Source organism: Eptatretus burgeri, unplaced genomic scaffold (assembly GCF_056783735.1).
Source record: "Eptatretus burgeri isolate ZD-2024b unplaced genomic scaffold, Ebu_testis_v1 Ebu_testis_scaffold_3154, whole genome shotgun sequence".
Classification (NCBI taxonomy): Eukaryota; Metazoa; Chordata; class Myxini; order Myxiniformes; family Myxinidae; genus Eptatretus; species Eptatretus burgeri.
This window is the reverse complement of record NW_028225102.1, coordinates 371,669-393,806: the sequence shown is the minus strand read 5'-3', so window position 1 is coordinate 393,806 and position 22,138 is coordinate 371,669. Positions and strand designations below refer to the sequence as shown.

The window sequence follows — 22,138 nt, the reverse complement described above, 5'->3', positions numbered from 1 at the left end:
GTGTCAGTGAACAGGTAGAGAATGTTGATTGGTGAAGGGTAGTGTCGATCTGTATCAGTGAACAGGTAGAGAATGTTGATTAGTGAAGGGTAGTGTCAATCTGTGTCAGTGAACAGGTAGAGAATGTTGATTAGTGAAGGGTAGTGTCGATCTGTGTCAGTGAACAGGTAGAGAATGTTGATTAGTGAAGGGTAGTGTCGATCTGTGTCAGTGAACAGGTAGAGAATGTTGATTGGTGAAGGGTAGTGTCGATCTGTGTCAGTGAACAGGTAGAGAATGTTGATTGGTGAAGGGTAGTGTCGATCTGTGTCAGTGAACAGGTAGAGAATGTTGATTAGTGAAGGGTAGTGTCGATCTGTGTCAGTGAACAGGTAGAGAATGTTGATTGGTGAAGGGTAGTGTCGATCTGTGTCAGTGAACAGGTAGAGAATGTTGATTAGTGAAGGGTAGTGTCGATCTGTGTCAGTGAACAGGTAGAGAATGTTGATTGGTGAAGGGTAGTGTCGATCTGTATCAGTGAACAGGTAGAGAATGTTGATTGGTGAAGGGTAGTGTCGATCTGTGTCAGTGAACAGGTAGAGAATGTTGATTAGTGAAGGGTAGTGTCGATCTGTGTCAGTGAACAGGTAGAGAATGTTGATTGGTGAAGGGTAGTGTCGATCTGTGTCAGTGAACAGGTAGAGAATGTTGATTGGTGAAGGGTAGTGTCGATCTGTGTCAGTGAACAGGTGTACTTTGTCCAGGTGGCGTGGGAAGGACAGGTGTTGTTCTTCCGTTTGAACCGGAGCGTTCAGGGAGGGTGGTCGGTCATCTCTCTTTTCTTTCTGCATACGTAATAAACCCCCACACCGCTTCTCTCGCCCTTTTTGTCGTTTTCCTTGAAATATTTTGCTTCCGCGATCGGATCGGATCAAATCACCGCGGGTCCTTCCAGGCGCCTTCACGGCGGTCACGTGACTCGCTCACAGGTCGACGCCGCGTCACCGGTTACCATGGCAACGAGGCAGCCGTTCCCAGAGGTTCCAGTGATGAGCGTGAGTTTTACCACAGAATCCGTTTCATTATTAAACAGTTCATGGAGCGGTTCGGAAAAAATGGAGCCGGATTTCTCACCATTTAGTTTGAAAATCCACCGACGGCACCACTCAGCACCCTCACCAGGTGGTGGTGGTGCGTGAAGGGAACCAAACGATCCGACACCTTTTAAATACGAACCTGGAAAGTGTTCAATTTCCGTTCTGGGTTCACAGTTCAGCCCTGTCTGATCCTGGTGTGACGTCACAATGACGATAGGCCGCAGTGCTGGCAGGGGCGGGGGTGCATCGCAAAGCATCCTGTCACCTTTTTTTTTGTTTACCTTGTCGAGGCTCATATGAGAGCGAACACAACGCACAGCAAGGGGGGCATGAGATAAGAGGGGCGGGAGAGGGAAGGACAAAACAGTGGGGAACAGAGACATTAGGAGGTCTGCGGAAGGGAGAGGGATGGGGCGGGGAACACGAGGTGTACAATATGGACATTACAGGGACTTTCAGGAAGGAAAACAGGGAATTTGAAGGAGTTTGGTTTGGGGTGGATTATCGGGGGTGGAAAAGATGGAGGATTTGGATGGGGATGATAAGAGGTGGTGGTGAACAACTGTTTTGAAGGCCTGGAGGGAAGAAAGGGATTGAAGAGAGTGAGGGAGTATATTCCAAAGGTGGGAAAAAAGAGGAATAGCATGGTTAGGGTGGTGGGGTTAGGATCCCAGCAAGGTTAGGGTGGTGGGGTTGGGATCCCAGCATGGTTAGGGTGGTGGGGTTGCGATCCCAGCATGGTTAGGGTGATGGGGTTGTGATCCCAGCATGGTTAGGGTGGTGGGGTTGGGATCCCAGCATGGTTAGGGTGGTGGGATTGGGATCCTAGCATGGTTATGGTGGTGGGATTGGGATCCTAGCATGGTTTGGGTGGTGGGATTGGGATCCTAGCATGGTTAGGGTGGTGGAATTATGCTCATAGCATGGTTAGGGTGGTGGGATTTGGATTCTAGCATGGTTAGGGTGGTGGGATTGGGATCATAGCATGGTTAGGGTGGTGGAATTGGGATCCTAGCATGGTTAGGGTGGTGGAATTATGATCATAGCATGGTTAGGGTGGTGGGCTTGGCATCCTAGCATGGTTAGGGTGGTGGGGTTGGGATCCTCGCATGGTTAGGGTGGTGGGATTGGGATCATAGCATGGTTGGGGTGGTGGGATTGGGATCCTAGCATGGTTAGGGTGGTGGGATTGGGATCCTAGCATGGTTAGGGTGGTGGGATTGGGATCATAGCATGGTTAGATTGGTGGGATTGGGATCCTAGCATGGTTAGGGTGATGGGGTTGTGATCCCAGCATGGTTAGGGTGGTGGGATTGGGATCCTAGCATGGTTATGGTGGTGGGATTGGGATCCTAGCATGGTTTGGGTGGTGGGATTGGGATCCTAGCATGGTTAGGGTGGTGGAATTATGCTCATAGCATGGTTAGGGTGGTGGGATTTGGATTCTAGCATGGTTAGGGTGGTGTGATTGGGATCATAGCATGGTTAGGGTGGTGGAATTGGGATCCTAGCATGGTTAGGGTGGTGGAATTATGATCATAGCATGGTTAGGGTGGTGGGCTTGGCATCCTAGCATGGTTAGGGTGGTGGGGTTGGGATCCTCGCATGGTTAGGGTGGTGGGATTGGGATCATAGCATGGTTGGGGTGGTGGGATTGGGATCCTAGCATGGTTAGGGTGGTGGGATTGGGATCATAGCATGGTTAGATTGGTGGGATTGGGATCCTAGCATGGTTAGGGTGATGGGGTTGTGATCCCAGCATGGTTAGGGTGGTGGGATTGGGATCCTAGCATGGTTATGGTGGTGGGATTGGGATCCTAGCATGGTTTGGGTGGTGGGATTGGGATCCTAGCATGGTTAGGGTGGTGGAATTATGCTCATAGCATGGTTAGGGTGGTGGGATTTGGATTCTAGCATGGTTAGGGTGGTGTGATTGGGATCATAGCATGGTTAGGGTGGTGGAATTGGGATCCTAGCATGGTTAGGGTGGTGGAATTATGATCATAGCATGGTTAGGGTGGTGGGCTTGGCATCCTAGCATGGTTAGGGTGGTGGGGTTGGGATCATAGCATGGTTAGATTGGTGGGATTGGGATCCTAGCATGGTTAGGGTGGTGGGATTGGGATCCTAGCATGGTTAGGGTGGTGGGATTGGGATCATAGCATGGTTAGGGTGGTGGGATTGGGATCCTAGCATGGTTAGGGTGGTGGGATTGGGATCCTAGCATGGTTAGGGTGGTGGGATTGGGATCCTCGCATGGTTAGGGTGGTGGGATTGGGATCACCTCCAAGGGACTGCAGGTTTGTTTTCCAATTTGTGTTCCAAATGTCACCTTCAATTGAAATTAATTAGTTTCTCAATCATAAACTGACGTCTGAACAGACAGACACTTCGTGCTTGTGGTAACTAGCGTAAGTAGGTTAAAGATCAGATCAGGCCATTAATAGGTCAACATGACCTCGTTTGCAAAAAGGCTTCCAGGACACGTCGACATGCATTTTCACCAACAGGTGAACACATCAACCTTTACCAAGTTAAGAAGGACTGTCGGTGCTGTGGTTAGGTGTGGTTGTACCAGGTCTTGTCTGGATCGGTTGAAAGCGATTTTAACCTTTGACCCCTGTATAATCCCCAAAAACCAAACAGACAAAGCCAAGAGTGCAGTGTTGTGAACAATGTCACAGAGATGCACAAGCAATCACAGTCACATACACCTGATAGTTACAACAATGTGACGGATCACAGTCACAAGGAAATGCACCTGCGGGACGGGAGCGTTAATTTCAAGCCTGTTGCGCTGTCCCGATTCTTTGGGTAATCCGTGTATGTGGTGCACAACAACTTGGCTGGTGCAGAGTGATTATATTTTTATTATTTATTTCCAGAAGTTCAATGCCGACGAGACCGATTTGGACAGCAGTTCCAGTGATGATGAACAGGATCAGCAAACACATTGGACGTACGGAACCAAGTCGACGGACTCTGCGGAGTACTTCAAGATCAGCCGACTCATGCACTGCGTCAAGGTATCACACGTCTCCCTCTCTCACAACAGTGGTGAGATCACCATGGGATTGGAGCACGTGACCCGTTTCGAAAAAGAGGACACGTGACCCGTTTTCGTTTCACTCCCTGCACCTGACGTTTGATTGACATGATGTCACCCCTCCTTCACGTGTCCTCCAAGAGATGGTGGTGTGCGCGATAAGATGTTGCTAATCATTACCCTCTTGTGTCTGTGTAATCACCAGCGAGGGGACAAGACCACCACCGTGCTCGCCTTGTGTGCCATTGTGACCTGCGACCTGGCCGACGAAGCCAACCGGCTCGCCGTGATGGACATGGGAGGTGTTTCGATCCTTCTGAACCTGCTTGATGTCGATGCAACACGTTGCCAAGTGAGGTTACCACGAGCTCATCACGTGACATTTCGGGTCAGAGTTCAGCAGTGAAGCTCGGCCAATGCTCAGAGCAGGTTGCAGAAAGAAAATTGAAATAACGCTCAATGACGATACCGGAAAGCTCTGCACTATGTGCCGTATGGTGTTTATGATGACCTACCTTGAAAAGGTTAAGTTGCCTCCGCGACAGAGGGCGTGCGCTCCACCGAGGGCCCGTTCGAGGATTTTCAAGTTTAGTTCAGAGTCCCATGCTATCACATGGCTGTGGCCATGGCTTCATCCCACTTCCCAGTTATGACTTAAAGGTCCCCGACATGCAAAAGTACTGAAATTTCATATATATATATATATATATATATATATATATATATATATATATATATATATATATATATATATATATATATATATATATATATATTGTTGCGCCGGCGTGCTGACGGCCACGTAACTCGAATCGCGGCACGTCGCCCACCGGACGGACAATCCAGTCGTGACCCTCTCGGACTAACGCCGGGAACCAGTCACGGGTGGACCTTTCGGTCTCACCGCGATCGAGCCAATCAGCCCCCGCGTGGGATAGGGTTGCTCGCCAAATTCGACCTACCTAAGTACCCACGCGGAGGGTAGACCGGGCGATCGCACCTCGCCGCAGGTCGACTTCGGACACGGGCCACTTAAGCGACCCGTTCCGTACTATCGGGATAACCGAGCGGTGTTATTCGTCGACCTCGACGGTTCGATTAATTATCGGGCGTATTCAGCCCACTACCAACCCTTTACGTGAAGCAAGATGAGGATTCAATGAAGGAAATGACGAAGCGAAGCGGGAAACAGTTCAACACAAAGCACATTTATTCGCGATGAACGGAAAGCACACATATTCAATTCCACCAAAAGCACACAGAAAAGAAAAACACAATGCAATTTACACAAAAAGCAAATGCGACAATGCAGATCTAATACCGATTACGCGAGCACACGGCAACACTTATACAATTTTACTTCACAGACGGCGCCGACAACACATACCCAAAACCAAGAAAAAAAGAACACCCTCAAAGATGAGGCGGGCCTGAGGCCGAGACCGGGTCGGGCCTACCCGTCTGGTGATGAGACGCGGAGCGGCGATGGTGCCTCAACTCCGCGGGACTCGCGGGCAGTGTCTGGTAGGGGGTGGGAAAGGGGCCCCCTTGGTCGCACTATCTCAGCGCGGGGGGGAAACAGGAGGGGTTGCTGATGCTCGGGGTATAGAGGATTTCCACTCTGCCTCGAGTCCCGCGACGAGCGTCTCCACCTCGGCCAGGTCGCGCTGTCGGCCTCCCTGGGGTGCAGCTCCCTGCACGACGCGAGCACCCCCTCGTCTGCCCTCGCCGCCTCTCCACAGCTTCGTCCCCTCCGCTCCGACTCCAACGCACACGACGACGACCAGCTCCTTCTTGCCAACTCCACCGCCCGCGAAGTCTTAACTCTCTGTTTTTTGACTGACGAACACGGTCGCTTATATCAGCCCCGTGGCTTCGCCCTCTCATCTTTGACCCCCTCCCTTCGACCTTTCACCTCGCTCCCCATTGGCCCGAGAAAAAGTGGGCGTGAATGCTTTTTGATCCATAAATTTGCATATATCGATCGCCCTCCAACGCCCTGGGGGCGGGGCCAATTCACCCCTCGCTCACCGATTGGACGGCAAAAAGTGGGCGTGTGTCGTTTTTGATCCGTTTTTGAAGCACAAAATCCGTGATTTTGTACACGCTGTTCGGCGCGCGCCCTGCACGAGTCCAACACCGGTACCCACAAGCGGCGCAAGAACGGTGGCGATGCGACGGTTGCGAGGTGTGACGTGAAGGTCGTGGCGGTTGTGGTGAAGCGGCGTTGTGGTTGGTGGTTGATGTTGTGACTGGTGGTGGTAACAATGGCGGTTGGTCCAAATTAAAGATAGTAAAAGAAAAACGGCTATCCTGAAGAGTCGCAGCACGCATAAATGACATGTATTCCCACTAGACAACGGGTTTGGGCCTAACTACACATGTACTTACCGAGATATCTCACCTAAGGGACCTGAATGGTGGTTTGCGAATTTGGTAACCACAACAATATATATATATATATATATATATATATATATATATATATATATATATATATATATATATATATATATATATATATATATATGTCCTATCGGAGTTTTTCATCGTGATTTCAGATCTGACAATGTTTTTTCACAATACTCATTCTGTAAAATGTAAAATTAAAAAAACAAACCTCTTTGGGAACGCCCCTAAAAATTCTCCTGACAGGGGCGTAACCCACATGACGTCATCTCCAGAACAACAAAGGCTGCACGTTAATTACTCGGGTTGGTGGTCTTCGTGATTCTATTGGCTTTCTGTGCGTTTCCACATTCGATTGGTCGACTCAATCGCTTCGTTCATTTCTGCTTTAAAAAAAAAAAAATTGTGAATTAAAACCTCGGTGTGAGGTCTCATAAACGAGCAGTATGTTTTTTTTTCATTGCCAATAAATTTGACAAAAAGGGGGTCACTTTTTCCTTAAACCAGGTATCTGAAAAAAATAAATTATATTTACCACGTGAACTATGATAAAAATATAAAAGAGCCAGATATTAATAATGGTATATAATCATTTTTATGCAGGGGTTCCCTGAGACATGAAAACTATTTCAAGGGTTCCACAAGGGTAAAAAGGTTGAGAAACGCTGCTCTAGACTTCAGACCAGTGGTCCCCAACCTTTTGATCCCATGGGCCACATTCACTACTCCCAAGGATGTTGGGAGCCAGAAAAAAATTGATTCATTTTATTGAGTTTTATTGATGCAAATTGATTTGATTCCTCCCGGCGGTAAGCGGCAGTGGCCGGCAGCGGAATTGTGTAAGGCTTTTCAGGTCACGGCGCCGGCCGGCAGTGGCATTGTGTGAACCCCTTTAAAATTGCTGCATGGAAATGTATTTTGATTGGAAAGTCCTCGCGGGCCGCAGTATAAGGCTCCGCGGGCCGCAGGTTGGGGACCAATGCTCTCGACTCTAGAGATCTCGAGTCAATCCACTCTGTGCGAGTTTCTGCAGATGACGTGAACGTTGCGATTCGCTGAAGTCAACTTTTTTAGGGGCGGGGAATAGCAAGTTGTGAAAAGCACCAGAAATGATCGAAATATTGCTCTATTTATCCCATTTTTGATTAAATAAAAAAACATGGGTGATTTCTTCACCCGGAAGGTCAAGTGAATATATAAATAACCAGAAAGCTTTGCATGTCAGGGGACCTTTAACCTGCCCCTTGAAAGTTATTTGTCGCCTACCAGTTTCACCAATAAAAGTTTCGAACGATTTCAGGGGAATTTTTTTTTTTCAGGAAGTTAACAGCCGTTGACGCAGCGTCTTTTACACCACCTTATTCAACACGTTAAATTAATGATCCGTGCGGTGCCTGTCGTTTGTGGCCTTTGTGACATGACCAAACCAGTATGTTTACTCTTTGGAATGGTTTTCAATGTTGTTTGACTGCCAGACAAGAACGATTACCTTCGTCCGCTCTGTGCACGTCCGCTCGGACCGAGATTCCGGACAAATTTGCCAAATTCAGAGCCAAAGTACCGCTGAACTTCAGGTTCATGCACCGATTGCTGTTCCGATTCGTGTTCCACAATGTTCAAAATATCACATTCAATTAAATTGCAGTGGTTCCTCGATCATAGGCCGACGTTCTGTCAGATAGACAGAGTGATTTGTCTGCTGATTTGTGTGTAAAGCATTTTCCTATCGTTCACAGATGGCGTCTCTGAAGGTACTGAAGGAGATCGGGAGAAACAGTCAGGTGCAGTGGGCTATCACCGACCAGGGTGGTATCAAGTCGTTTGCGCGCATCCTCGACTCATCGCTGAAAGACCTGCAGAGTTTGGCGGCAGAGACCATGGCGAGTGTCATGGTGTCCCACCGAGCCAGGCGATCTGTGCAGTTTGAAACGATCAAGAAGCTCGTAAGCCAGTGGGCGTCCGTCCGTGTGTGTGTGTGTGTGTGTGTGTGTGTGTGTGTGTGTGTGTGCGTGTGTGTGTGTGTGTGCGTGTGTGTGTGTGTGTGTGTGTGTGTGTGTGTGTGTGTGTGTGTGTGTGACTGTCTTCTATAGGGTTCCTGCTGTCGTCAAATCATAAAACATGACCTTTTTTTAAGTGTCTTTCCAGAATGGAAGAAGAAGCAGGGCATGTATCGGTTCCAACGGTACGACAGCAGGAACCCTCATGAATAAAGTGTAACGGGCACAAAAGGAGCACACAAAAATGATACACTGTATCGTGTAATGCTGATCAGGGTGGACACGGTTGAATCTTGAGGTTGAGGGGGGGGGGGTAGTTGAAGGTGGTTATTTGGGAGATTGTTGAAAGGAGGATAAGGGGAAGGAAACGGGCCGAAGGGGGTAAAGGAGGAAAGATTGAAAGTAGCAGACGGTTTTAACAGACCGATGGGGTATTGACAGTAAGATTGAAACAAGCAGGGGGTGGAGGGGAGGGAAGACATCACACCAGGAAATGACCAACTAACCTCAACACATGCCACCCGAAAAACTCTTCGACAAGGGGCCAAGGACTGTCCACACACAAACGAAGGAAATAACTAATCCTCAGGTCTACTTTGTGTCCATGTATGCTCTTCCCTTGGGGTACATTTCAAAAACCACAACAATATATATAATAGTACACGTAAGGAGTCCAGAAACAACAACCACAGCCACGACAGCAACAACAACAACACCATCTACATCATATAAAATATCCTTCACATTTCACTTCACGTAGCATCCTCATTGAAACTCACAGATGGATACGTAACGTGTTGATTAAACACGGCAGCGAAGCAACGGGCACGGTCGGAATCGTCGAAATTCGAGATGACAGCCCGATGACCATATCACTCAGGTGCTTCACCTCCACCCTTCAGACAAAAATTGACCTAAATTATTGCTGTACGGTACCCCCGTCTCCTTTCCTCCCTCCGACTCAATTAACGTGCACGTTTGGATGTGAATACATCATCATCGATTTCACATTCATTCACCATGACCTGGTGTGGTTGTGGTGGGTCTGGGGTTTCTGGTGCAAAGCGCATGGGTCGGCCTGCGCGGCGCACCTCCGCACGCTATGTATGTGCGCTATGCACGCCCACCAGCATGCGACTCTGGCGACCCCCTCCAGGGAGAGTTCCGGGCAGGGAGTTTGAGTGGGGCGTTACACTTGCCAAACGATAACACAGGTGTCCTAAGGAAAGCTCAGGGAGAACGGAAACCTCCAGTGGAGCAGAAGGGTGAAAGCTCGCTTGATCCTGATTTTCAGTGGGAATACGGAGCGTGAAAATGTGGCCTCGTTATCCTTTAGACTTTTTGGGTTTTAAGCAAGAAGTGTCAGAAAAGTTACCAGAGGAACAACTGGCTTGTGGCGGCCAATTTTTTTGAGCCGGTGGTGCCCTCCAGCACGGTTCTCCGCACGGCATCGGTTTTGAGGATTGCCTGATGCTCCAAACCTCTCTGAACCAGCGCCCTCTCTGAGCGCCGCTTGCACAGCATGATGGTGGGGCGCCATGCACCCAAAGACTCGTTCAAACTCGCAACAAAGGGGCACACAGGCAAGTACTTGAGCAGGCACAAAGTGGTCCCCGCTCCAGGACACTTGCATCGTGTATGGTGGCGTGGCTCAGGATGGAGTGCGGCTCGGGGCTGGAGACAAGAGGATGACGATGAGGCGCCATAGCATTCACCGTCTCTGTAATCAGTCCTTCTCTTCCAGGGCAAGGAAGGAGAGAGAGAGAGAGAGAGAGAGAGAGAGAGAGAGAGAGAGAGAGAGAGAGAGAGAGAGAGAGAGAGAGAAAGAGAGAGAGAGAGAGAGAGAGAGAGAGAGAGAGAGAGAGAGAGAGAGAGAGAGAGAGAGAGAGAGAGAGAGAGAGAGAGAGAGAGAGAGAGAGAGAGAGAAAGAGATGTCTTCTCACCTGTACCAGAAACCCAAATGACTTGTGCATGTGTGGACGTATCTTTTAAGCCCTTAGTGACTGCCTTTCCAGTATGCAGCTTGTCCCCTCATTGGCCACCCGCTGCCGATGTGAGCACCATCTTCCTGGCTGCCCTGCCATGTGGGATGACCACTCGTAAAAGTGTTCCGCCCTCAACCAGGGCCCTACAGCTTACGACGCCACCCTGGCCTGGAGTGATCTGGGCAAACCGCCTTGTGTCCATTTCATTGAACCAGTGCCTTTCTCATACCTTTTGTGCCACAAGTCCTTCACCTTGTCTTGCTTGCACAACAGCTTTTACAGGACAGAACCGTACCCTATTCTGCTCTCAGATGACAATCACTGCCCCCATCAGCACACATAAAACATACCACTTATCCTGACATGTCCCGAACACATGAGTAAATTTAACCTACTCGAGCACATGACAAAGCAATTCTTCGCACAATCTATCTCTGGAACTCCCGACCCCAACCCCTTTCACGTAACAGTATTGATATTTGCATAGATCGAGCAAAAGATTGGCAGATGCAACTGAACATAAATAAATGTAAGGTGCTGGGGATGGGTTAGAATAATGAAAATAGAGATTACATGATGCCAGGGGCAATCGTGGAGCGGTGTCAAACAGGAGTAGGATCTGGATGGGGTAATAAATACGGGGGAGTACGCAGACAGAGCAGTGCGAGGCAGCTATCGGTAAAGCAAACAAGGTTTTCGGTTGTTTTCGCAGGGGGATAAATTATAGATCGAAGGAGGTAAATGTACCACTTGGCAGGAATTTAGTGACGCCTCACCCAGTATATTGTGTGCCGTTTTGGTCACCATATCTGAAGAAGGAGAGAGCTGCCATGGAGAGAGTACGAGATTGATTCCGGGCCAAGCTAAACTCAGCAATGTGGAGCGGCTGCAGGAGACATAACAGGACTTTATCTATACATTAAAGTCCCCAAATTTCTCCGTCCACCTGTCACGCTGTTTTCGCTGGGATGTCCAACACTCAATCCGTCCCTTGACTTCGCTGACGGCAGTTGAACACAATTACGCACATGTCTGACTTCTGACGTCCGGAGGCGACGCGCTGAATGCCAAACACTAGGCGTTAGGGTCATGGATTTTGTAAGATGACGGGTGTAGTCTTCTTTGTTCGGATGCAGCACAAGGCTGTGGGGTGGCATCAATGGATGAGGGAACGACTGTGCAGCTAATGTGATGGATGCCCTCTGCTGGTTGGAGCAGGAATTTGTAATTTGGTTCAGGGTTCCAGCGATAGCTCGTGTACTCTTCATGAAGGACACCGTGGGATCAGTGAAGTCCACCAACGGATGCTTTCAGGCGTTCGGCACGTTTAACGTCCATCCGAGGGAAGGGACACACATTGATGAATCCTATGGAACACCGGGAAAACATTTTATGGCTGGGTTGAGATTCGAACCCAGGCTAGGCAGCTTCGAGACGAGTGTATGTCTCTCTCGGGCATCCTTTCAGTCCTGGCGGAGTAGTAAGATGGCGTTACGTCTCGGACATCATGACAGCGTTATGTCTGTCTTGACGCTTGGCTTTTAAGGCGGTATGCTCTTCATGACTCAATGAGAATTGCAATTTGAAACTTTTAAAAGAAAACGAAACATTGGAAACATTTTAATTGCGATTTGATCGTGAAGTAGAAGCATCGGCGATGGAGGTGTCCAGGTATATTGGCAGGACTTGAAGGTAACTTGAGTGTGGATGGGTGATTGTGTAATCTGTGTCTGTGAGACGGACATCTTACCATCAGACAGGGATAGTGGGTGGTCGGTGTTGTACATTCTTCACCCGAAAACCACCTTCATCCACCCCTACCCCCACCCCCCAAAACATCTCTATTTATTTTTTAATCACTATGGTGATATCCCTGAGCCTGCCACACTATTGTCATCCCCACTCGTCCTCATCCCCCAATGAAATGTGGTCGTTTTGACGGAATGACGGATTTATTTAACATGGTGTTGGTGTGGCACAGGCATGACGGGCTGAATGGCCTTCCCCTGCTTGTAATTGCCCTGTTACATCTTGTCGTCTGTTCGATTTGACAGGTCACTTTGTTGGACTGTCCTTCCGCAAGATTAACTCATCCGAATGCCGAGCAGCAGCGAGACATGGAGTTTGCACGTTGTGGAGCACTCGCACTCTTGGGCTGCAGCAGCAGCAAGCACAACAAACGTGCGATCCTCAAGGCTGGTGGCATTAAACTCATGGCAAACCTGCTTTGTTCTTCATATGAGGCCTTGCTCACCCCTGTGGTTGGCACACTTGACGAATGTGCTTCTGAGGTTAGCACCATATTATCTGTGGCTCGCGTCACACACTCACACCTATATTTAACTACACGGCGTCACACGGTAGAGAGGAGAGAGAAAGAGAGAGGGAGAGAGAAAGAGAGAGAGACAGAGAGAGAAAGAGAGAGGGAGAGAGAAAGAGAGAGAGAGAAAGAGAGAGAGAGACAGAGAGAGAGTCACAGAGAGAGACATCAGAAGGGGGTTGCTGGTGGACCTTGAGCGCCCTGCGGAATTATAGGGGGACAGACCCCAGAGAGAGAGAGAGAGCGGGGGGTGGGGGGGCGACGCCAACAGTGAGAGAGTGAGACCCAAAAAATACTCAGTCATCGTGGGAGGTCCCAATGATCCTAAAATCCTTGGATTCCACGGTGTTGGAGATGTGAGTTACAAAGGACAAATCGTGGAGTGCCACCAAAACTGATCTATCTGATGTCTGAACTATACTCTGGTGCTGAGAGTGCTGCGAAGTGTGGTGGTACCATCTCTGACTTATTTCCAGTTGTTACTGGAGTTCGTCAGGGGGTGTGTTCTGGCCCCCACACTTTTCAGCACTTGTATGGACTTGATTCTCGGAGGATGTCGGAGAGATCAAGCTGCGGTGCATCGTTTGGGAATGTCAAGATCTCGGACCATGATTTTGCAGATGATGCAGTTAGATATCCTTTTGGGGGCCCTCGAGGTGCTCAATGAGGAGTCGGAGCCACTGGGATTACGGGTTTCCTGGGTCAAAACTAAGATCCAGGCTTTCAATGACATCTTGGTTGCTGCTATCTTGTCTGTACCTATTTGTGGTGAGGATGTTGAGGTCACAGAGAGATTCACTCACCTCAGCAGTTATATTCATGTCTGTGAGTCAGAGGTCAACAGACGTCTGGGTCGGGCCTGGGGAGTCAAGGATTCACTGGATCATGGAGTGTGGCGCTGCCGGTACCTGTGCGGGAGGACGAAAGTTCGAGTCTTCAGGTCGTTGGAGCTTCCAGTCTTGCTCTATGGATGTGAGTCTTGGACTCTGACCAGGGATCTGAGATGGAGACTTAATTCCTTTGGTACCAGATCTCTTTGAAGAATCCTTGGCTATCGCTGGTCGGACTTTGTGTCCAATGAGCGGTTGCTGAGAGAGACTCAAATGAGATTTGTGACCTGCATAGTCCATGAGCGTCAGCTGCGGCTGTATGGTCATGTGGCTCGTTTTCCTGACGCTGATCCTGCTCACCAGATTCTCTCAGCGAGGGAGTCTCATGAGTGGAGGAGGCCAGTGGGCCGACCACATGCCTCGTGGTTGCAGCAGGTTGACCATCATCTCAAGGAGATGGGGATGGGCCTGGCATCTGCCTGGGGGATGGCCAGACGGAGGCCCCTGGGGTACCGGTGGAAACTGGATGCAGCGACGCGCTGCTCCGGCGCATGCTCCCATACCTGACCTGACAAACACCCAGAGTGGTCAGGGTGGCTTTGCAGGGGGTGGGGGTTCTGTGTATTTACATAATTTCAGATTCGTCAATGCTGATATTATCCCGATTATTACGATTAAAATTGTAAATATTATTATTGCAGTATTTTGTAATAATGTTGCAATTGTGATGCTTTTGTTATTATTGCCGACTTCCCATTTCGAACGGAAGAATGTCCTCCGAAGGTGAAATGCTCGATGTTCCCGTTATTTGGACGACAGTGTTTATCTGGACAGCGAAGAAGAAAGAAAGGAAGGAAGAAAATTGACAGTTTTGAACGTGATGTTGGAGAGTCTTGTTTTAAAAAAAATTCCATGGACTACAAGAACAAAGTAATCAGTGATTTAAGAAATTACTGCATAACAAACAGCTGCACAATGGAAGTGTTGATTTCGAAACCAGAAACTGTCATACTTCGGCTGGACACATCATCAGTGCATCAAACGAGAGTCTGGAGAAATCAACCAAGCTGGGTATGTTTGAGGGAAGAAGCGGAAGAGGCAAAGCTTACACATCCCTGATGGACGGGGTCAATGATGCAACCAAGCCGTGTGATCATGAATGTCTGATCATGAATGTCCCCAGAAGCCGGACACGACTTGACGGAACTGGATAACTGGTTGTCATCATTTTTTACTTCCGGTAGATGTGCAGACCAGCAACTCTAAGCCTATACACTTCGCACACGTAAACACGTCCAATTTTCTCAAATTTCCCTCCAGCGGGTATTAAACAACGATAGTGACCGTTACCAATGGAGTTATACATCGAATGAAGGTCACAATTGGGCCGTGAGGGTGTCAGAGGGGAATATCGCGCGTCACACTTGGAGCCATGGCTGGGAGAAATCACATATCAGGCCCCAATATGCAGTCCACAGAGAATCTGATGGCTCGATAAATTGGACAGGCAATGGGAAATACACTGTTCGTGCTTAATGACTCATTTAAGAACCTTTATTGTGTAAAAAAATAATTGGGGCCGAGCTCGCGGCTTATCTGGAGGTCGAGCAAATCTCTACAGTCAGGGGCTGAACCCCCGTGGCAAGCTTTCCTCCTGAAGGATGAAGTTAGGAAGCGATTTGCATCTTCTTCCAGCATCAAACTTAGCATCTTCTTCCAAGGTAGTATACTCCATATCATCCATGTTGGATCACCCGCTTGCAATGCACCAGATCCATTCCTGGTCGGAATCACATCGATAAACCATGGACAATGTTGTTGTTGTTGTTGTTGTTGTTGTAATGATTGATAGTCTCGTTGTCATGAACACAGAAGAGCTGTTGGACCTTAATCAAGCAGGAGGGAATGATACCACGTCTCGTTCGACACCTGCGAAGCAGAAACCCAGAGCTGCAGAAGCGCTGCGTCAGCACAATCTTCAAGGTGAGGCTCCTGACATTTCCCTGAGCAACTTCCTTCATTGTACATATTGCTCTTCATCAAATGAATCACCCCGGTGTGTTTCGTAACCACCCCCCTTCCCCAATATCTCCCCATTCCCTCCAAAACAAGATGTCCATGATTTTCGCCTCTTGATTGATTTTCATTCCTCTCTTGAATTAAACAGTGTGCAGGAGATGCTGAAACAAGGGACCTTGTGAGGACCTGCAAGGGGCTGGACCCCTTGGCGACCCTATTAACGAGTACAGACTCCATGGAGCTGCTCACCGATGCCGCCGGTGCTGTGTGGAAGTGTTCTTTAAGCCAAGAGAACAGAAACAGGTTAGAGTACTTAATCACCACTCAAAAGGTAATGAGGGATAGCTCATTGATGACAGATCGGAGGATGCACGTTGGTAATATAAGCACAATAGTTATTATTATTATTATTATTATTATTATTATTATAATTTAAAGCAAATGTTGCTGACGAGCTTTGTACTGGAGCTTCATTAAAACGAGGAAAACCATTGGTTTGGGACTAACTTAGAGGTAAAACGACTTTATAACGGAACGGCGAACGACTTTAAACGAGTATAACTAAACAATGTTAACCGGGACGATGTTGAGCGACTCACTGTGTACGTAATTAAGAGATACGGAGAGCCGGACGGCTTCACGGGTCATTCGTTGCGAGAAAAAGTCAGAACGTCGTTCATTCTTAACCTGGTTAGGTTTATGCAAACAAGAGTTGTCAATAAAATTGTCAATCTTCAATACCCGACCGTATGGAGGCCGCAGAACCCGTCAACCTTGGCCATTCCACGAGTGGCAAGAACAGAACCAAGGATGTACTCAAGGATGGACTCCGCTCAACAGAAGTCCGACATGCAACGAACCGATCAGACTGAGTGTATCTCACCTGGCTGGTCAGCTGATTGGAGGAGCACAACCGGTCAGATAGCTTCTCCTCCTTCAACCTTGAGTATGTGCAGAAACTTTGCGTCATCTAACCGCATGCTCGTTGTTGGTGGTTGTTTTGATCTGATGTTGCAGGTTTCAGGAACTGAAGGTTGTCGAGGCCCTGGTTTCACTGCTCAACAATCAATCTGACGAGGCACTGCTCGTAAACGTGGTCGGGGCACTTGGAGAGTGCGCCAAGGATTCAGAGTGCCGCGGTGTAATCCAGAAGTGTGGTGCGATCCCACGAATTGTCTCACAACTCAAGGGCTACAACCAAGCGCTGCTCATCAATGCAGCACGTGCTATATGTGCCTGTGCTGTGGACTGTGACATCACAGAGTGAGTTTTATACGTGTGTGTGTGTGTGTGTATTTGCAGGGGAGGTATTCCATCAGTATTTCACTGGAAAGTTGAACAAAGGAGAACAATATGACAGCGATACAAAAAGATTATTTTTTTACAACCATCAATCCTCTAAAGTACTGCTGGTCAAGGACACGGTACGCTACACCTCGCTGTCACGCTCAGCGTCATGAATACGAGGTCTTCGGCCTGGATGGCTCAAGCGGTTTGTGCGTGCGTTGCAGTGCGGATCGAATTGTTGGATCCATTGTCTTTCTTCTAAGTTACCTCAATGTTGGGAAAGATGATGTCTCCACAACTTCTGATAATTTGCGAGCAACAATCAGACGCAACGTACATAGTAAATGAACACCAAGCGTTCTCTGTGTCTCCAGTTCTTACATCTCAATGGGTTCGTCCATGGACAGCGTGATGGATATTGAACGCTAAACCGAAACAGAGGCCCCTTGTCCTATCTCATCACAATTTGCCCACAAGGCAGAATTGAACACGTAACAAATGATGTGGAGGTTGGTGGGCAAAGCAGGAAAACAAAGGAACTGTGGAGGGGTAGATAAAAAAATAAATGGGAAGGAAGCAAGGAGAAGGAAGTTTGGTTGTACCAGGCGATGCAGCGGAGGGAGTCTCATCGGTCTACTTTCCTCTTTGTGCACCTTTCCATCCTCTCAATTATCACGGGAAGCCTGGTGTTGGCTAAGTGGTTAGGGTGGCTGGCTTGGGATCTGAGGGTCCTGAGTTGGAGTCCCATTGGCTGCTGAATTAACACCAGGTGGGGTTGTCTCTACCTGTCATCCTTCTATCATCCCAGTGGACTGGTATACGGGCACAGCATTGGCGGAATAGTCGCGCCCCAACAAAATGACACCGACCCGGCAGCCAAGCTGCCGTACGCAAGAAGACGAGCTCTCTCGGTTCAGCTCTACCCTTCTGGCTCACTTGGGCTCACACTGTCACAACTCCCATTCACAGTCGTCATCCTGGTAGTTCGCCGGTACATACCATTATGTGATTTACGTCACAAACAACTTGGTTGTGGCTACAGATGCATGGGAAGGATGGAGTCCAGGGACGCCAAAGCGGTACGAGGGAAGGGTGCACAGAGCAAAGTCAATCAGAGAGAAAGGTTGAAGGTCGACTGTGAGAAATTAAACTCGGGAAAATAGGAATCGATCTCGTTCAACAACAAACTCAGATATACCGCACGGATCATTGATAAATTTTGCACCTTCTAAAAAAGGGTTCATACTTTTGGGTAAACAGTCACAGGTCTTATCTTTCCTTAATAAATTATAGATTCGTACACGGTGCTCTCATGCGAATAATTAACCCGATAATCACCTGGGCAGGTCCATTCATACAGGGTACTTTCATGCGAGTAATTAACCCTATAATCACCTGGGCAGGTCCATTCATACAGGGTACTTTCATGCGAGTAATTAACCCTATAATCACCTGGGCAGGTCTATTCATACAGGGTACTTTCCTGCGAGTAATTAACCCGATATCACCTGGGCAGGTCCATTCATACAGGGTACTTTCATGCGAGTAACTAACCCTATAATCACCTGGGCAGGTCCATTCATACAGGGTACTTTCATGCGAGTAATTAAACCTATAATCACCTGGGCAGGTCCATTCATACAGGGTACTTTCATGCCAGTAATTAACCCTATAATCACCTGGGCAGGTCCATCCATACAGGGTACTTTCATGCCAGTAACTAACCCTATAACCACCTGACAGGCGGTTCACTGTTGTTAACGACTGACTGAAAGGACGGATGAAAACAAAAAAGAAGGCAATTTCAGGGAAACAAAAAAATAAACCAATGTCACCCGCAGGGTGACCCGTATCTTGCCAAAAGGTGACCACGTGTGAATTATTTAAGGTCACACTGAGGTGAACAGAGCTGCTATCCACCAGGAGCGACTCCTTGAGGAATATCTGCCTACGAGAGATTCTGATGAGAATCGTTCTACAGAGTAACCATGAAAAATATGTTTGCCTCATAACGTCACCAAATGACGTCATAATGTCTCAAGCTTGACATATCTAGAAAGCACTCATCGAGGTGTTCAATTTGAGGTACTATACAATATGTGTACTAAAACTTGAAAATTTGACCTTGGGGTCAAATATGTTTGACCTGAGGCGTTAACCATGAAGGTCAAGGCCAATCGCCACCAAAAATTAATCATCTGAGCGCTAGACCATGACCTATATTCCCATGAAGTTTGAAGACGATCCGATCAAAATTACTCAAAAAATAAGGGTTTCGTCGACTCCCCTGATTTGCGACAAAGTGACCTTGACCTTTGACCTTGACCTTCAAAATTTTATGCGCTGAAAGAGACCTCTATAGGCCTCTGATATGCGAAGTTACAAAAATTTCCAATGATAACTGTGCTCTGCAGAATTTTTTATACGTGATTACAGACAAACAAAAAAAAATAATTAAAAAAAACATACAAGTTGACTAACATATCTTGCAAAAACTTCGTTTTGGCAAGATAAAAAAGAGAATTTCGACCTTGTATGAAATCCTGTAACTATCTCCTTTTTGGTTTATTTTTGTCTCTTATCCGTTATCGGACTAATATCTGGAGATAAATAACAAGTTGCAAATTGAAGAAGAAACCGAGGCCTCAAATCGAACTCATAAACGTAGCACACACATCGATCATGACGCTCCCAATCAAAACCGAAGTGCCACCAGTCGCTGTTGCATCCCAAAAGGTCCCAAAAGGTAATGGTGCCCACGTGCGGTAAGATTATTTTCATGAATCCGACACCGAGATATTATCACTAATATCAATTCGTGGTGGTGCACTGCACTGCACTATCGATATTCGAACGCATTGCACGTGGCTATATGGCACCTGCAGGATTGTTCGGTGTCATCATTCGTTGCTAGGATACGTGTGTTGTCTTATCACAGTGAAAATTGACCAAATAGAGGACTAATTGGAACCAGCGAATCCTTTTTGAGGAAACTTCAAGGTCTGCCTCCTGAAGGCTCCTGAAAACTTGCGAGGCCAAAATTACCGGCAGACAAAGGATACCTTCTCACACTCGAGGTTAGTCCAGCAACGTCGTCGGATCTTTTTGGCCGTCCTTGTGACAAGGCACCTTCTGTATCCCCCAAGCCCCCCTCGAGGCCAGAGGCAAGGTGAGAGTGAAACAAGTGGATCGATTAAATGAATGCTTTTGTCATACCATATTAATAATGTCCTTTTATTTTTCATACCATATTAATAATGTCCTTTTATTTTTCATACCATATTAATTATGTCCTTTTATTTTTCATGACATATTAATTATGTCCTTTCATTTTTCATGCCATATTAATTATGTCCTTTTATTTTTCAAACCATATTAATTATGTCCTTTTATTTTTCATTCCATATTAATTACGTCCTTTTATTTTTCATACCATATTAATTATGTCCTTTTATTTTTCATGCCATATTAATTATGTCCTTTTATTTTTCAAACCATATTAATTATGTCCTTTTATTTTTCATACCATATTAATTATGTCCTTTTATTTTTCATTCCATATTAATTATGTCCTTTTATTTTTCATACCATATTAATTATGTCCTTTTATTTTTCATACCATATTAATTATGTCCTTTTATTTTTCATTCCATATTAATTATGTCCTTTTATTTATCATACCATATTAATAATGTCCTTTTATTTTTCATACCATATTAATTATGTCCTTTTATTTTTCATACCATATTAATTATGTCCTTTTATTTTTCATATGATATCAATAATGTCCTTTTATTTTTTCATACCATATTAATTATGTCCTTTTATTTTTCATACCATATTAATTATGTCCTTTCATTTTTCATACCATATTAATTATGTCCTTTTATTTTTCATTCCATATTAATTATGTCCTTTTATTTTTCAAACCATATTAATTGTCCTTTTATTTTTCATTCCATATTAATTATGTCCTTTTATTTTTCATTCCATATTAATTATGTCCTTTTATTTTTCATACCATATTAATTATGTCCTTTCATTTTTCATACCATATTAATTATGTCCTTTCATTTTTCATACCATATTAATTATGTCCTTTTATTTTTCATTCCATATTAATTATGTCCTTTTATTTTTCATACCATATTAATTATGTCCTTTTATTTTTCATACCATATTAATCATGTCCTTTTATTTTTCATACCATATTAATTATGTCCTTTTATTTTTGCAGAAATATAAATCGTTTCGATGGTCTTCGCTTTCTCTGGTCTTTACTCAAAAACCAAAGTGCGGAGGTGATATCCGCCGCGGCTTGGGCGATTTGCCCCTGTTTGGAGAACGCCAAGGTCAGTGGGTTACCTGATAGGTTTTATTTAGGATTGTCCACGCGTTTTCTTTCAGTACATGGAGTCATGTTAACATCCAACAGATTTGTTCCGTGGATCGTTGGCTCACCACAATACACACATACACAAACCAGCCAACGATAGCTCACTCAGCCATCAAAACCGCTTGACCACTCGATGTAAAACTCAATGGTGTCGTGGTTCGAGCGTCTGCTCTGAACCTGGGAGCTCCTGTGGTCGAGTCATCCCAAAGACTTTAAAAATGGCACTTGCTGCTTCCTTGCTTGATGCTCAGCATTCAAAAAGGACAGACGATGGACAAACAACCATATGTTGGCAAGCTCCCATGTTATCGTGAACCTCCCAGAGGGACGGGCATGTTATCTACCTGGCAAAGGCACCTGGGCAGGTCGATTCATATACGATACTCTTCCCAGAGTCCATCGCTCAGGTTCGGGGGGCCGTCATGTCTTATCCCCAACTGCATATCTATAATAATCAATGTCAGTGCGTGTGTGTACATCAGTCAGTTGGAGTGTCTCCTCCAAAACTCCCAAACCATGAAACCTAGCAGTCTGAAACTTTACATGCATTCTAAAGAAACTCCAAGGGAGTGCAAGAGTAAAAAAAATTGATTTTCGGGTTAAATAAAACACCCCTGTTGAAGATAATTAATGGCTTTATTAAATTATATCCTTTATCAGGCACATCCTCGAACACCTCAGTCTCCCTCGAAGGGGTCTTAATGCGCATCCTCGTTTACCTTACTGGGGTAATTCGCCTTAAAAGGAGAGATAGCCTTAATTCGCCATTTTGT

General features: G+C 46.6%; 1 protein-coding gene across 1 annotated transcript in view; it reads left to right on the top strand.

Annotated features, from left to right (window-relative positions):
* Nucleotides 1-742: 742 nt before the first annotated feature.
* Nucleotides 743-22,138, top strand: part of LOC147006762 (outer dynein arm-docking complex subunit 2-like) — a 33,661-nt gene continuing 12,265 nt past the window's right edge. The window contains exons 1-9 of the mRNA XM_085867945.1: nt 743-1,034; nt 3,962-4,102; nt 4,328-4,474; nt 8,268-8,474; nt 12,568-12,804; nt 15,536-15,646; nt 15,831-15,985; nt 16,700-16,945; nt 21,207-21,321. Coding sequence (XP_085724071.1) covers nt 993-1,034; nt 3,962-4,102; nt 4,328-4,474; nt 8,268-8,474; nt 12,568-12,804; nt 15,536-15,646; nt 15,831-15,985; nt 16,700-16,945; nt 21,207-21,321 — 1,401 coding nt within the window. The 5' untranslated portion in view covers nt 743-992. The remainder of the gene's footprint in view (nt 1,035-3,961; nt 4,103-4,327; nt 4,475-8,267; nt 8,475-12,567; nt 12,805-15,535; nt 15,647-15,830; nt 15,986-16,699; nt 16,946-21,206; nt 21,322-22,138) is intronic.